This window comes from Vulpes vulpes, chromosome 2 (assembly GCF_048418805.1).
Source record: "Vulpes vulpes isolate BD-2025 chromosome 2, VulVul3, whole genome shotgun sequence".
NCBI lineage: Eukaryota > Metazoa > Chordata > Mammalia > Carnivora > Canidae > Vulpes > Vulpes vulpes.
The window spans coordinates 102,969,408-102,986,738 of NC_132781.1; the positions used below are offsets into that span (position 1 = coordinate 102,969,408).

Sequence of the window (17,331 nt, forward strand, 5' to 3'; positions counted from 1 at the left end):
GTTAAGCCTCTGCCTTCGGCTGAGGTCATGGTCCCCGGATCCTGAGAGCAAGTCCCGTGTCAGGCTCCCTGCTCCGCAAAAAGCCTGCTTTCTCTCTCCCTGTGCCTCCACTCCCCCTGCTTGTACTCTGTCAAATGAATCCAGAAAGTCTTTTAAAAAGAAAAAAAAAGCCTTATATTTCAAAATGCCAATACTAACTAAGGTAAAATTTATGTAGCTCCTAGAAAAATCATGAGATTATTTGTGGCTACAACTAATTTTATTTCCTCTTCAGATGTTTAAAATGGCAATAGATGCAAAAGAGGGGAAAATACACTGAGCTATTTTATTAGGAACAAAAGACTTATCAATAATTACCAGTAAGTATATATTACAGCATATGATTATTTATAAAGCTCCTTGTAGGGATCCCTGGGTGGCGCAGTGGTTTGGCGCCTGCCTTTGGCCCAGGGCACGATCCTGAAGACCCGGGATCGAATCCCACATCGGGCTCCCGGTGCATGGAGCCTGCTTCTCCCTCTGCCTATGTCTCTGCCTCTCTCTGTGACTATCATAACTAAATAAAAAAATTTTTAAAAAAAAAAGCTCCTTGTAATGAAATCAGATGCTACTTGGAGCAAATTGTTACTCTTCTCAAAAGTAGGAGACTAACATCTGAAGTAAGGTCTTAAGATGGGCTACACTTTTCCTCCTGTTCATCAAGTGTGAAACTAACCTCTCTATGAATATAGAGGTGGTGAAGGAATTGCCAAAAACTAAAGCATATGTTGTTAGTAGCAAGAGTTTTGTGCTTATGGAAAGCTCATAAATTCCATACTATTTCCCAAAATAATAAAAACTTCTCCTTCAGATAAGGGCATTATGAATGTCACTATTTGACACCACAGACAAATGTATTTAAATTAATGAATGGACTACAAACTTCACTGCCCCCCATATAGACCCGTATGTGTCTGTCTGTATGTATCTATGTATGTATATATGTATATATATACACACACACACTCACACACACATATATATGTATTCTTTTAAAATCCTCTGTACTTTCCATAATGTACAGGGTTGGTTTTTTTAGAAATATACACATGCATGGAGAAAAATAATAATTCCAAAAAATAAAATATACATACGTACAAATACATACACACGTACTTCAAAATAACTAAAGAAAATACCTCAGAATTCATTTTAGTATGAGACATTTCTGTCTCATTTTGTTTGCAAAGGTGATTGTTTAGAATTCCATCTTGGGTGGGAAGGGGGCAAGGTGAGGGAGGAGTAGGGATCCTCAAGCACCTGGCCCCACCAACTTACCTTGATAACTTTCAAATCACCCTGAACACCTACGAATTCGACCTGAGATTGATTGATTGATTTTTATTTATTTATTTTTTTACTGGAGTTCGATTTGCCAACATATAGTATAACACCCAGTGCTCATCCCGTCAAGTGCCCCCTCTCCCGGGGCAAGTGCCCGACCTGTTTCTTTTTAAAGATTTATTTATTTATTTATTTATGATAGAGAAAGAGACATGAGGCAGAGACACAGGAGGAGGGAGAAGCAGGCTCCATGCCGGAGCCCGACGTGGGACTCAATCCCGGGACTCCAGGATCTGCCCTGGGCCAAAGGCAGGCGCCAAACCGCTGAGCCACCAGGGATCCCCCTGACCTGAGATTTAAAGAGAGAACAGTCAGAACGCTACAGAGAGAAGGGTTTTCGCTTCTAACAAGGTAGGAAGGAGGAAAAAAATAAAACAGAATCAAGGGGGGCGGGGGGGGGGGGCACCGGAGGAGCCTGGCTAAGGCCTGTGGCGGGGAAAGCCTCCCAGGCGGGAAAGCCCAGTCCCGGAGAAGCGGACAAGTGGGAGCTTTACAATCCGCCCCGGATTCCTCCGGGATGGAAAGGCGCTCAGCAGGGACCTCGGGCAGGAAGGGGGGGACCTCCAGTCTTGGGGTCACTGACAGAGGAAGTGCGCCGGGGGAGAGCGCCCCCCACTCCGGCCCAGCTCCCTAAAGGGCTGGAGCGCGCTGCGCCGGGCCCCAGGGAGAAGCCCGTGGGTCGGGAGGGGCTCCGGGAGCCAGACTCCAGCAGCGCAGGCCCCGGACCCCAGGGGACACAGCCGGGATCCTGCGCTCCCCCCGGGACAGGCCGAGGCGGGGAGGGTCCAGGACAGCGAGAACCCTCCTGCCCCGGGAGCAGCCAGGCCCCTGTGGCCTGGGAGATGGCAGGAGTCACTGCGGGGGGCGCCCTCCAGGGCCAGATGGCAGGAGTCACTGCTGCCAGAGACCTGGCCGCTGCCGGTGTGGTTGTCCCTCCTGGTGCCACCCGGTGCCTGGAAGAGGCGGGGCCGGCGGGGGACACGGGCCTCAGGGGAGGTCGGCTCCCCGTGACCCTGCACCCAGCAGGGGGCGGGACAGCTCCCCAAGGTGCACACACCTGCCCCTCCCCCAGAAGACCAGCTGGAAGGACAGGGGGAGTTCCCGACCCAGCAGCCCTGGAAAGCTCCAGGGGAAGTGGAGGGATCTACAGTATATAGAACTAGAGGGTACCCCTCTTCCCCCCACCCCCATGTTCCAGTACAACTCATTTTTTATCAGACTGTAAGTTTCCAATTTTCTTTCTCCTTTTCCACCTTAACTACAATATTTTGCCACCTTTTCAAGTTTCTTCCTTTTTGACTCTCATATTTTTACAATTACATGTCTTAGATATATTTTCCACTTCTAGATTCCCTTCAACATACTCAACGTAATTTTGGGAGCTAGACGAGATATGTTTTGTGTGTGTGTGCTTTTTTGTTTTCTGTGCCTCATTTTGTTCTACAATGGCACAATACCTTCTAAAACAGGACCAGCATGCACCCAGAACCAAGTGGTATACCATGCTGGTTCATTCTGTGAGACTATATTCTCTCTTCATTCCCATTCTGCCCCCCCCCCTTTTTTTAATTTTTTATTTATTTATGATAGTCACAGAGAGAGAGAGAGAGGCAGAGACACAGGCGGAGGGAGAAGCAGGCTCCATGCACCGGGAGCCTGATGTGGGATTCGATCCCGGGTCTCCAGGATCGCGCCCTGGGCCAAAGGCAGGCGCCAAACCACTGCGCCACCCAGGGATCCCATGCCCCCCCTTTTTATCTCATTTATGTTTTGGGGAACAATGTTGGGGCTCTCTACAAGTATTTCTGGTTTATAGAAATTTGGGACTCAGTATCTTCTAACATACAGAACTTAATACACCCAGGACCAAGAGGATCACCCCCTAGCACCCCTCAGGTAGACTACATTCTCCCTCCACTACAACTTCATCACCACCACCATGTCCCAGTCCCCCCAACATTTTATTTTTCTACTTCTTTTTTTTCCCCCTCTTTACCTTTGCTTTTTTTCTCTTTTTTTCTTCCTTGGCATTCTTGGCCTTTTATTTTCTACTACTTTGTTTTAAAATTTGTTTTTCACTTTAGTGGTCATTTTGTGTTATTTTGTTCTTCTCTTCATTTTAAATTTCATGTCATGGACCTTGTCAGAATCATCGAAGGATAAGAAACCTTGGGTGGCTCAGTGGTTTAGCGCCTGCCTTCAGCTCAGGGCATGATCCTGGAGTCCCAGGATCAAGTCCCACATCAGGCTCCCTGCATGGAGCCTGCTTCTCCCTCTGCCTGTGTCTCTGCCCCTCTCTCTGTGTCTCTCAAAAATACATAAATGAAATGTTTAAAAACAATCATCTAAGGTGAAATTGACTTAGATTGTGGTTGATAGTCTTGACTCAGCCCGTTCATACAGCCACGCTGCAGTGAGCAAAATGACTAGAAGGAAGATCTCACCACAAAAGAAAGAATCAGAAACAGTACTCTCTTCCACAGACTTACAGAATTTGAATTACAATTCGATGTCAGAAAGCCAATTCAAAAGCACAATTATAAAGCTAGTGGTAGCTCTGTAAAAAAGCAGAGAGTATTAAAGAAACTTCATGACTGCAGAATTTTGATCTAATTAGTCAAAATTAAAAATTAATTAAATGAGATGCAATCCAAACTGAAGGTTCTAACAATGAGGGTTAATGAGTTAGAGGAAAGAGTGAGTGCCACAGAAGACAAGTTGATGGCAAAGAGGAAAGCTGAAGAGAAAACAGAAAAACAATTAAAGGACCATGAGGAAAGGTTAAGGGAAATAACTGAGAACCTCAGAAGGAAAACATCTATGCATAATTGGGGTTCCACAGGAGGGCGAGAGGGCCAGAGGGCCAGAAAGCATATTTGAACAAATCATACCTGTGAACTTCCCATATTTGGGGAGGGAAATAGGCATTCAGGTCCAGGAGATAGAGAGGTCCCCCACCAAGGGGAGGGGGGGAAGCAGAACTCGACATTTAATGGTGAAACAAGCAAATTCCAAAGAAAAAGAAAGTCCTTAAAACAGCAAGAGACAAGAGATTTCTAACTTATATGGGGAGAAATATTAGATTAACAACAGACCTCTCCACAGAGATCTGGCAGGCCAGAAATAGCTGGCAGGAAATATTCAGGGTTCTACATGACAAGAACATCCAGCCAAGAATACTCTATCCAGTGAGCCTTTCATTCACAATAGGATAAAGAGCTTCTAAGATAGGCAGAAGCTGAAAAAAATGTGACCACCAAATGAGCTCTGCAAGTAATATTAATGGGGACCCTGTAAAAGAAAGAGGAAGCCCAAAGAAATAATCCACAAAAACAGGGACTGAATAGACATTACAATGATAGTAAATTAATATCTTTCAATAGGTAGTCTCAATGTGAATGGGCTACATGATCCCATCAAAAGACGCAGGGTTTCAGACTGGATAAAAAAATCAAGACCCATCTATTTGCTGTCTACAAGAGACTCATTTTAGATAGAAGGACACCTACAGCATGAAAATAAAAGGTTGAAGAACCATTTACCATTCACATGGTCTTCAAAAGAAAGCAGGGGTAGCCATCCTTATATCAGATAAATTAAAGTTTATCCCAAAGACTGTAGTAAGAGATGAAGAGGGACACTATATCATACTTGAAGGGTCTATCCAACAAGAAGATCTAACAATCATGAATATTTATGCTTCTAATGTGGGAGCTTCCAAGTGTATCAATGAATTAATAACCAAAGTAGCGGCATACTTAGATAATAATACACTAGTAGTAGGAGACTTAAACACGGCACGTTCTGCCAATGACAGATCTTCTAAGCACAACATCACCAGAGAAACAAGAGCTTTAAACGATACACTGCACCACATGGGTTTCACAGATATTTACAGAACTTTACATCTGAAAGCAACTGAATACACAGTCTTCTCATGGAACTTTCTCAGAATAGTCCACCCAATACCAAAACATTGGAATTGTCCCCTGCATATTTTCAGACCACAATGCTTTGAAACTAGAACTCAATCACAAGAAGAAATCTGGAAGAAACTCAAACACATGGAGGAGAAAGGCCATCCTGCTGAAAGATGAATGGGTCAACCAGAAAATCAGAGAAGAAATAAAAAGATTCATGGAAACGAATGAAAATGAAGATACAACGATTCAAAATCCTTGGGATACAGCCAAAGCAATCCTAAGCGGGAAATGCATCGCAATACAAGCATCCCTCAAAAGACTGGAAAAAAACCTCAAAGACACAAGCTAACCTTGCACCTAAAGGAATTGGAGAAAGAACAGTAAATAAAACCTACACCAAGCAGAACAGAGAGAGTGAAGATTTGAGCAGAACTCAATGAAATAGAGACCAGAAGAACTGTGGAACAGATCAACAAAACCAGGAGTTGGTTCTTTGAAAGGAAGAATAAGATCCATAAACCATTTGCCAGCCTTTTAAAAAACAAAGGAGAAAAGACTCTAATTAATAAAATCACGAATGTAAAAGGAGAGATCACCACCAATACCAAGGAAAACCTAACCAAGGAAATAAAGGATTTATACCCTAACAACTACAGAACACTTCTGAAAGAAATCCAGGAAGACACAAAGAGATGGAAAAATATTCCATGCTCAAGGATTGGAAGAATTAATATTGTCAAAATGTCTATGCTAACCCAGGGCGATTTACATTCAATGCATTCCTGTCCACGTACCATGGACTTTCTTCACTTTCTTCAGAAAGTTGGAATATATAATCTTAAGATTTGTGTGGAATCAGAAAAAACCCCGAACAGCTAGGGTAATATTGAAAAAGAAAACCAGAGCTGGGGACATCACAATGCCGGATTTCAAGTTGTATTACAAAGCTTTGATCATCAAGACAGTGTGGTACTGGCACAAAACCAGACACATAGATCAATAGAACAGAATAGAGAATCCAGAAATGGGCCCTCGACTCCATGGTCAAGTTATATTCGACAAAGCAGGAAAAGACTATCCACTGGAGAAAGGACACTCTCTTCAATAAATGGTGCTGGGAAAACTGAACAGCCACGTGCAGAAGAATGAGACTAGACCATTCTCTTGTACCATACGCAAAGATAAACTCAAAATGGATGAAAGATCTAAACGTGAGACAGGAAACCATCAGAATCCTAGAGGAGAACACAGGCAACAGCCTTTGTGAACTCGGCCACTGCAACTTCTTTGCAGATGAAGGCAAAGGGAAATAATAGCAAAAAGAAACCATTGGGACCTCATCAAGATACAAATCTTCTGCACGGCAAAAGAAACAGTCAACAAAACTAAAAGATAACCTACAGACCGGGAGAAGTTATTTGCAAATGACCTATCAGGTAAAGGGCTAGTATCCAAGATCTATAAAGAACTTAGTAAACTCAACAGCAAAGAAACAATCCAATTATGAAATGGGCAAAATCATGAGCAGAAATTTCACCAAAAAATGGCCAACGAGCACATGAGAAAACACTCCACATCACTTGCCATCAGGGAAATACAAATCAAAACCACAATGAGATACCACGTCACACCAGTGAGAATGGGGAAAATTAACAAGACAGGAAACAACAAATGTTGGAGAGGAGGTGGAGAAAGGGGAACCCTCTTGTACTGTTGGTGGGAATGTGAACTGGTACAGCCACTCTGGAAAACTGTGTGGAGGTTCCTCAAAGAGTTAAAAATAGAGCTACCCTATGACCCAACAATAGCACCACTCGGGATTTACCCCAAAGATAGAGATGCAGTGAAAAATCGCGACACCTGCACCCCAATGTTTATAGCAGCATTTTCCAGAATAGCCAGACTGTGGATGCAGCCTGAGTATCCATCAAATGATGAAAGGATATAGAAGATGTGGTCTGTATATATAATGGAATATTACTCAGTCCCTAGAAATGACAAATAACCAGCATTTGCTTCAATGTGCATGGAACTGGAGGGTATTATGCTGAGTGAAGTAAGTCAATCATAGATGGACAAACATCATATGGTTTCACTCCATGGGGAATATAAAAATACTGAAAAGGATTATAGGGGAAAGGAGAGAAAATCAGTCGGAAAAAGTAGAGAGGGTGACAACGCATTAGAGACTCCTAACTCTGAGAAACGAACAAGGGATAGTGGAAGGGGAGGTGGGCGGAGGGGTGGAGAGACTGGGTGACGGGCACTGAGGGGGCATTTGACAGGTGAGCACTGGGTGTTATGCTATATGCTGGCAAATCGAACTCCAATAAAAAATATACAAAAAATAGTATTCTATCATGTAATACTCTGGGCATTCTGTTCTCAAGAAAGTTGCCTCTGAACCTCATTTTACTCTTCTATAACCTAGAGACACATTTTCATTAGGATTTTGGATCTTATCATTAAAAAAAAAAAGTCAAAAGGCTTAAGAGAACTTAAAAAAAATGTTCAAAAGCGGTCTTTTTTTATAACAAGGTTTTTCATCCTCAATGAATAATTCAAATTTTAAATTAAATGACAGCAAAATGTGCCACAGAGTAAAAATACAAATAGACATAGTATTGTGAAATAAGATTTCTGTATAAAACATTTAACTAGTTTTATCAGCATCTCAAGGAAATCTAGCTCATATTTCAACATTAAAAAATTCAAAACTGGGACAGCTGGGGGCTCAGTGGATTAAGTGTCCGACTCTTTTTATGGCTCAGGTCATGATCTCATGATCACGAGACTCAGAACCAGGTGAGGCTGGAGACTCAGATCATGAGACTCAAGAACCAGAGTCTGCTGGAGATTCATTTCCCTCCCTCTCCCTCTACTCCTTTCCCCCCAGCCCATGCTCTGTGTAAAAATAAACACAATTCCATATATCAATATAACATTTATCTCATTTTACCTTCCATCCCTTCATTCAAAATATATACATAGGGCATATGTGAGAGGCCTAGAATCCGAAAAGGTTGTAATTGTAGCTACAAAGATCATGGTTGCTATTAGGTTAAAATGAAATGTTTAATCTATTTGAAGCCTAATAATATGTATTATATCAAAGGGATACTATAAATAATATTGATGGAAATATACAATTACTGCCAAAAATTTACCTGATTCAAATTATTTTTTACACCCTTCAATTCCAAGTTTCGTCTTCTAAGATTAAGTTGAAGTTGTTGTTTCGTTTCAACTTCTTTACTATATTGCTCTTCTTTACTTCTTGTTTTTTATAATAAATTTATTTTTTATTGGTGTTCAATTTACCAACATACAGAAGAACACCCAGTGCTCATCCCGTCAAGTGCCCCCGTCAGTGCCCGTCACCCATTCACCCCCACCCCCCGCCCTCCTCCCCTTCCACCACCCCTAGTTTGTTTCCCAGAGTTAGGAGTCTTTATGTTCTGTCTTTCTTTCTGATATTTCCCACACATTTCTTCTCCCTTCCCTTACATTCCCTTTTACTATTATTTATATTCCCCAAATGAATGAGAACATATAATGTTTGTCCTTCTCCGATTGACTTACTTCACTCAGCTCTTCTCTACTTCTTAATTGCTCTTTAATATTTATATATAACATTTCAGCACTTCTTCTTTTTTCTTTTTCTTGTTTTAAGGTCAATCTGCAAATGCATGTGTGCATTTTAAAATTTGTCTTGTTAGCAATAAAAATTTTATTTTATGATCTAGTTCCACATATGTTGGTTCACTACCCAAAGGAAATTTTTCTGTTCTCAATTTTTTTTCCCTTTCTAGGGCTCATGTTTTTTAATTTATCACTTCAATCTCTTCAAAAAGATATATAGTTTAAAAGAAGCAATGAGAAAGCATTTTGCAACTTAGTAAGTTTTAGTCAGTAATAACTCTGGGAGATGTTGTAAGCAAAGGAATTCTGAAATTATTCAATAAAGTTAGAGTTCAAAATTGCCATTTTTCCCCACAGAGTCATAATTACACTTCAATTAAGACAAATCATTTCATTACTAATTAAAAAGAGAACTTGTTGTTTATCAACAACTTTATAAATTCACTAGAAATACATTTTTATTTCACAAAACATCACAGGTACCTCTAAAAATGATCTTCAGTGTAAGACAGCATCAGCAGATGTCGTTTACACAACACACACCTGCAGATGACTCTGATCCAGCACTAGACTAGGGAGTCTAATATCTATTGCCCATGTTTTTTATGTTTCTTATTCTGTAACATTGTCAACCTTGTTGATCATTATGTATTTTATAAATCATTTGAAAACTCCTTTGAAAACACCACAGGATCCATATTAATTAAGTAAGGAATAAAGAGTAAGATGTGCTTGCAGCATAGACTTTTGAATTAATTTTCTTTATATATGTGAGAAATGTTGGAAAAACTTAACTTAATCATTTTCCATTTTACTTTTTAACCCCTGCATATGTTAAGAATAAACCAATTTTTCTGTCTTGAGAAAAATTGGCCATTTCACACTCTGTTGGGGGGCATTTAATATAAAATTTCCTGAGAACAATTTAAAAATATGGATCAGAGACCTCTACTAAATATTTTTATACGTTAACACAATGCTACATTAGAGAATTTATTCCAATTAACCAAGAATGTAGAAACAGAATTAAATAAAAGACATTCCTTATAGCATTAATTAAAATATAGGAAAATGGAAAACAACCAAAATTCAATTTGCTAAATAATGAGGCTTACATATGATGGACTTCTACATGGTCATTAAAATTATGCTTTAGAATATACATTAAATTATTAGAAGTATTCACTGTTAAAACCTTGCTGTATTGTTTCAAAGAATCTCACACTTTACATCTTTTTTTTTTAATTGGAGTTCAATTTGCCAACATACAGCATATCACCCAGTGCTCACCCCGTCAAGTGCCCCCGCTCAGTGCCCATCAGCCAGTCACCCCAGCCTCCACTCACCTCCCTTTCCACTACACCTTGTTCGTTTCCCAGAGTTAGGTGTCTCTCATGTTCTGTCACCCTCACTGATATTTCCCTCTCATTTTCTCTCCTTTCCCCTTTATTCCCTTTCATTAAATTTTATATTCCCCAAATGAATGAGACCATATAATGTTTGTCCTTCTCTGATGGACTTATTTCACTCAGCATAATACCTTCCAGTTCCACCCACGTGGACGCAAATGGTGGGTATTTGTCGTTTCTAATGGCTGAGGAATATTCCATTGTATACATAGACCACTGTTTCTTTACCTATTCGCCTTTTGATACTTCACATTTCTAACGGCGTTTCCTTCCCTATAAAATCCCGGAAGGCAAATTAGCAATTATAAAACTTCTCCTACACATGTGCAGCATAAAAGTAAGTATTTCAAGGGGTTCCTGGCTGGCTCAGTTGACAGAGCATGTGACTCTTGATCTCATAGCTGTGAGTTCAAGCCCCACGCTGAGTGTGGATTCTATTAAAAAAAAAAATAAGTAAATAGTTGAAATATTTCCTTAAAACCAAGATGTCATACCTTAAACGGTAGAGTTCTCGTTCCCATTCCACTTTTTGATGCTCTAACTGAGATTTCATTTCTTTTGTTTCTGGTAGCAACTTTTCTAGTCCATTGACCTTACGTTCCACTTTTAAAATTTTTCTTTTAAGTCGTTCACACTCTTTTTTTTTTAATTCTATTGATCTTTCGTATTTAAGAATTGCATCCCGGAATGTCAATACGCTAACAGAATCTACACCAGAGGAAACACAAAGACAGAAATAAAATGCAGGAGGCATCAGACCGGGTCAGTTGGTAAAGCATCCAACTATTGGTTTTGGCTGAGGTCATGATCTCACAGTTGTGGGACTGAACCTGGCATTGGTTGCTGCATTCAGCACAGAGTCTGCTTAAGATTCTTTACCCCCTCGTTCCCTCCCTCTCTGTTCCTCTCCCCATCTCCTGCTCATGCTCTCTCAAAAATTTGTTCTTTAAAAAAGTAAAATAAAACAATATGAGTACTTTTTGCATATAAGGGACCGAGCATGCTCACATTAACTCATTCATACATGAAATAAATATTGAGTGACTTCAACGTAAAGATATTATACCAGGCGACTGGGTGGCTCAATCAGTGGGTGTCTGCCTTCGGCTCAGGTCATGATCTTGGTGTCCTGGGATCAAGCCACATGGTGGGCTCCCTGCTTAGTAGGGAGTCTGCTTCTCCCTCTCCCTCTGCCTCTCTCCCTGCTCATGCTCTCTCTCTCTCAAATAAATGAATAAAATCTTATTATCAATAGAACTTTAAAATCTTTTAAAAAGAAGAGAAAACATGACTGAAACCTTTCTAAACTGAATGAAAACTATAATCCCACAGACCCACAAAGGATCTGGCTAGGAGAGAAGAAATGGAAGTAAACTCTTGTAATTTGAAAAAAAAAAAGATTTTATTTATTTATTCATGAGAGACATGGAGAGAGAGAGAGGCAGAGACACAGGCAGAGGGAGAAGCAGGTTCCCTGAGATAGCCTGATGCGGGACTTGATACAAGGACCCTGGGATCACACCCTGAGCCAAAGGTAGATGCTCAACCACTAAGCTACTCACGTGTTCCCTATTGTAATTTTCTTAAACTACATATGATGTGGTATATCACTACAAGAAGGTGGACTGTGATGCTTGAGTCATATGCTTTAAACGCTAAAGCAATCACTAAAATAGCAAATCTTAAGAGTTATAGTAATAAACAAAGCACATACATACACATATATCTGTATGTTTATATATATGTATAAATGGAACTTGTAAAAATTAGTTGATTAATCTAAAGGAAAGCAGAAAGCAAAGAAAATGCGAACAAAGCAGGTCAAATGGAAAGCAAACAGGATGAGAGATTTATATCAACTGTATCAATAATCAGAGTAAATGAAAATGGTCAAAAAATAAAAGAAAGAAAGAAAATGGTCTAAAAGCCTCAATTAAAAGGCAGACTGTCAGAATGGATAAAAATGTAAGTGATAACCATAGGCTGCCTATAAAAAATTCACTTTAAATGTAAAGACACACACACACAAAATAAATAAAATAAAAAAATAAATGTAAAGACACAAATTTGTGAAAAGGACAAAAATAAGGATATACCACACTCACACTTGACAAAAGAAGGCTGAACTTGAGTAGCAATATTAATGCCAGGCAAAATAGATTTCAAAGCAATATATATTCTCGTGATGTATAAGGTCATTTGTTAATGATGAAACAAACAATCCAATCATGAAATGGGCGAAAGACATGAACAGAATTTTCACAGAGGAAGACATAGATATGGCCAACAAGCACATGAGGAAATGCTCCGAATCACTGGCCATCAGGGAAAAAAACAACAACCACAATGAGATACCACCTCACACCAGTGGGAATGGGGAAAATGAACAAAACAGGAAACAACAAATGTTGGAGCGGATACGGAGAAAAGGGAAACCTTCTTGCACTGATGGTGGGAATGTGAACTGGCACAGCCACTCTGGAGAACTGTGTGAAGATTCCTCAAAGACTTAAAAATAGATCTACCCTACGACCCAGCAATTGCACTGCTGGGGATTTACTGAAAGATACAGATGCAGTGAAACACCGGGACACCTGCACCCCAATGTTTCTAGCAGCAATGTATAGTAGCCAAACTGTGGAAAGAGCCTCGGTGTCCTTCGAAAGATGAAAGGATAAAGAAGATGTGGCCTATGTATACGATGCAATATTACTCAGCCATTAGAAACAACAAATACCAACCATTTACTTCGACACGGATGGAACTGCAGGGTATTATGCTGCGTGAAGTAAGTCAGTCGGAGAAGGACAAACATTATATGGTCTTATTCATTTGGGGAATATAAAAAATAGTGAAAGGGAATAAAGTGGAAAGGAGAGAAAATGAGTGAAAATATCAGGGAGGGTGACAGAACATGAGAGACTCCTAACTCTTGGAAACAAACACGGCATGGTGGAAAGGGAGGTGGGCGAGGGGTTTGGGTGACTGGGTGATGGGCACTGAGGGGGGGCACTTGATGGGATGAGCACTGGGTGTTATGCTATCTGCTGGCAAATTGAACTCCAATTTAAAAAATAATACGATATCAAAAACAAAAACAAAGATTTATCAACACTCAACAAATAAGAAATAAACCTAACTTTTTAAATGACAAAAATTTTGACAGCTCAATGAAGATACACAGATGTTAAATAAGCTCAACATTATCAGTCATTAGGGAAATGTATATTACAACCATAAATGTATATATTTATACACATATATAAGTATTTATGTGTGTGTGTGCGTATATATATATACACCATACCCATCCACGGCTACGATTAAAAAACTGATAATACTAAGTACTCATAAATATATATGGAGGAGTTAGAAACCCTCACATACTGCTGGTGGGTTTAGAAAATAGTACAATTACTTTAGAAAACAATTTGGCAGTTTCATAATAAGGCAATATGAAGAGACAGGAGACTTAAGAGTGATGGATATGTTAACTGTCTAAATTACAGTTATGGTTTCATATGTGTATATATATATGACAAAACTATCAAATTATATGCTTCATACACATGCAGTTTACCTAACTAAAGCTGTTGGAGAAAGAAAGCCTCTATTATATGAAAAACCATCTAAGACAGTGGCTGAGACACGGATGGAAAGATGGATATGAAACCATACAAGATGAAGCTAGTGGACGATGGTCTTTCACCTCATGGCATTAAGAAGTAACAGCTAAGCTTTAAGCAAGGGGGTAACGTGATGAAATGTAAACTTTTAAAAATGTATAGTAAGTATGGTTGCAGTGTAGACCAAGATCCCGAGAGGTGGAATGGCAGGGAAAACAGTCCTGAGGTTAGCTCAGTAATCTAGGAGAAAAATAATGGTAAGGCACAGAAGAGAAGCAGAGTTCACAAACACATCAAGTGTGCCATTCCCACGTGGACAACCACAATGGAAATTATAGTTCTTTGGATGAGAGTCTTCAATAGTTCTCTATTTTAATATAAAACATATTTCTGAGATGAGTAGCTCTATAACACCTCAGTGTTGTGTGGCGCAGCGCTAGACGAGATGCGCACATATTACTACAATCATATATACAGAAAAAGGCTTTAAATTTATACGACGGCCCTACCTTTACAATCCATGCCAAGTTCAGTGAGCAACAGGGAACTCTTATAATCAGAGTATTGCAACTTGCAATCCTCTGAAGCTGCTTCAGATGACTGAGTTAAGTCATCAAGATGCTCCACAGACTTCACTTGCTTTTTGACCTACAAATAAATAATACTATTTCAAAATGTCATCCAAATATTTATAAAATATACTAAGTGTAGAAAGATGATAAATATCCATCTTTTTATAAAAGCAAAAACATAGGTACTTTTTAAAAGAACTGATTTTTATCAAAAAGACCTTTATCAATAATTGGTGTTTCTGAATAATTTTTTCACAGCAGATGTCTATACAACAAAGGAAAATTTTCATTTTTTCACTATGCGTTTCATAAAGTAATTTTTTTACCATGGAATATTTCTGATAAATATGAAATATCAAAATAATATAATAAAAATATACCATGAATGAAATAGAATAATATAATAAAAATGTATCATAAATGAAATAGAATTATATATTTTGTTTGTTTGTCTACCTTGTTCTTTTCCTTAGATGTTTTCTTTGCAGGTCTCAAAAGAGGGGATCCCTGGGTGGCGCAGCGGCTTGGCGCCTGCCTTTGGCCCAGGGCGCAATCCTGGAGACCCGGGATCGAATCCCACGTCAGGCTCCCGGTGCATGGAGCCTGCTTCTCCCTCTGCCTGTGTCTCTGCTTCTCTCTCTCTCTCTGTGTGAGACTATCATAAATAAATTTTAAAAAAATTTAAAAAGAGGAAGGATTCTTTTCAGGAAAATATTAAATACTTAAAATACAAAGAATATTTAAAGCATATCTAAGCAATATTAATAGCAATATTAACAAAGTATTAAATTTAGATCAAAATTGCAAAAGTAAAGGAAAATCCTAATGTTACTTACATTATTTGATAGGGGTAAATATACCACATTTTTTGTTGTCATTTTCAATAAAAACAAGTTTTCACTAAATCAATTTGGAAAGTGCAAACTAAGTTTTTTTAATGACACAAGCCCTTTTGAAATAATCGTGATATTAGTGTTTTGAAGTTTTACTGTGCAACTACTATGCATTATTTGGGACAGTTTACATATCTTAAAGGGTTTTTAGGCCTTACACAAACCGTATGAAGTAGGCAATTATACTGGGTATCTTTTCACAGGAAGCAAATGAGGCACAGATATTCTAAGGAACTTCCCCAAGCCCATACAGCTGGTAGGAGCAGACCACCCAGAACTCAAGTCCAGGAAATGTCCCGTCCAAACATGTGTTTTAAAATATGTGGTAAAAGTAAGTTAAGTATTTCTAAGTAATGTGATAGCAATTGAATCTATAGTATTATTCCATTTCTAGCTATAACTATTCTACAAATAATTTCTGAATCTTACATACATTTTTAATTTTTATTTTTTTAAAAGATTTTATTTATTTATCCATTCACTAGAGAGACACGCAGAGAGAGACAGGCAGAGACATAGGCAAAGACATAGGCAGAGGGAGAAACAGGCTCCCCCACAAGAAGCCTGGTGTGGGACCCCAGGATCACGCCCTGAGCCCAAGGCAAGACACTCAACTGCTGTGCGACCCCGGGATCCCACACACATTTTTTAATTAAAACACTTCAAACCTAAGCTGTATTGAAAATCTACTTTCAATAAACTAAATATTTAATTCTTCTAAAGAAGTTCATTAATGGGCATTCCTTTACTCATTCAAATGTTTATTCATGGATTCAACAATGACTCATGAAGCACACAATATGTGTCAATGACGCTGCTGGTACAGTAACCGTGGCTCTTGTAATTTAGAACTTTATAATCCAAAAGTAAAAATCTATGATAGATGAATAGTTTTTGATTGTAAATAAACATATTGTAAATAAACAAAACCATTCCCCTTTCCCCTAGAACCTAAACAAATATTAACTTAATATAATCAGATACTCCAAAGCCCCTCACAAAATCATAGCTAATCATGATACTGTCAAAGGTACTGAATACCTTAAAACCTATCAAGAAATGATTAGTTCTATTCAGAATCGCCTATGTGTCTCTAAATTTACTATTATATATATATATATATATTTTCAATCGATGAAGGATAGTATCTGAATATTCAATTATATGAGAATACTGCACGGTGGAACCGATTCTAAATAAACAATCTCTTACCACAAAACTCATATCCTGATCTGGGGGTCCTGGGATCGAGTTCTGCTTTGGGCTCCCCAGAGGGAACCTGCTTCTCCCTCTGCCCATGTCTCTGCCTCGCTCTCTGTGTCTCTCACAAATAAATAAATGAAATCTTAAAAAAAAAGTCACTCCTCCTCATCCTAACCTTTCAAGTGGTGTTTTTGATATACTTGAGTATTTCTTCCCTCAGCCTGTAACGACAGGCTGTATATTACAGTGTTTTACTTACATAATAATCATAGTTAACATTCCTTCAGAGGGAAATAAAGAATTTATGGGATTTTTACCTTCTTTCATCCTGATCCATTTCACGTAGACTGTTGTCATTACTCACTCGTAGTAGACTACCAGTTAGGGAATCGGCCTCCTCAAAGCCTGGTGTAATCACAGATGCTTTTGATGCCCACTTAACATTTGTATCTTTCTTTATTTCCATGACAGACAAACCAGGATCATTACTTAAAACAAAAATCCAGTTAAAATATCCATTAGAAAGCCAATATTTTGTAATAATTTTACTGGTAAGGATTAAAAATTTTTTTGGTAAACATCTGTTACCCATCTGAATTCATTTATTTTTATTTATTTATTTATTTTTTAATTTTTATTCATTTATGATAGTCACACAGAGAGAAAGAGAGGCAGAGACA

The 17,331-nt window shown here is 38.9% G+C and overlaps 1 protein-coding gene across 2 annotated transcripts in view; it reads right to left on the minus strand.

Annotated features, from left to right (window-relative positions):
* Positions 1-17,331, minus strand: part of LOC140595956 (uncharacterized) — a 180,106-nt gene that overhangs the window by 41,010 nt on the left and 121,765 nt on the right. For both annotated transcript variants that reach the window (XM_072742400.1, XM_072742394.1), the window contains 5 exons: positions 16,969-17,139; positions 15,012-15,210; positions 14,493-14,631; positions 10,852-11,065; positions 8,889-8,985 (listed from right to left, as the gene is read on the minus strand). In XM_072742400.1, coding sequence (XP_072598501.1) covers positions 8,889-8,985; positions 10,852-11,065; positions 14,493-14,631; positions 15,012-15,210; positions 16,969-17,139 — 820 coding nt within the window. The remainder of the gene's footprint in view (positions 1-8,888; positions 8,986-10,851; positions 11,066-14,492; positions 14,632-15,011; positions 15,211-16,968; positions 17,140-17,331) is intronic.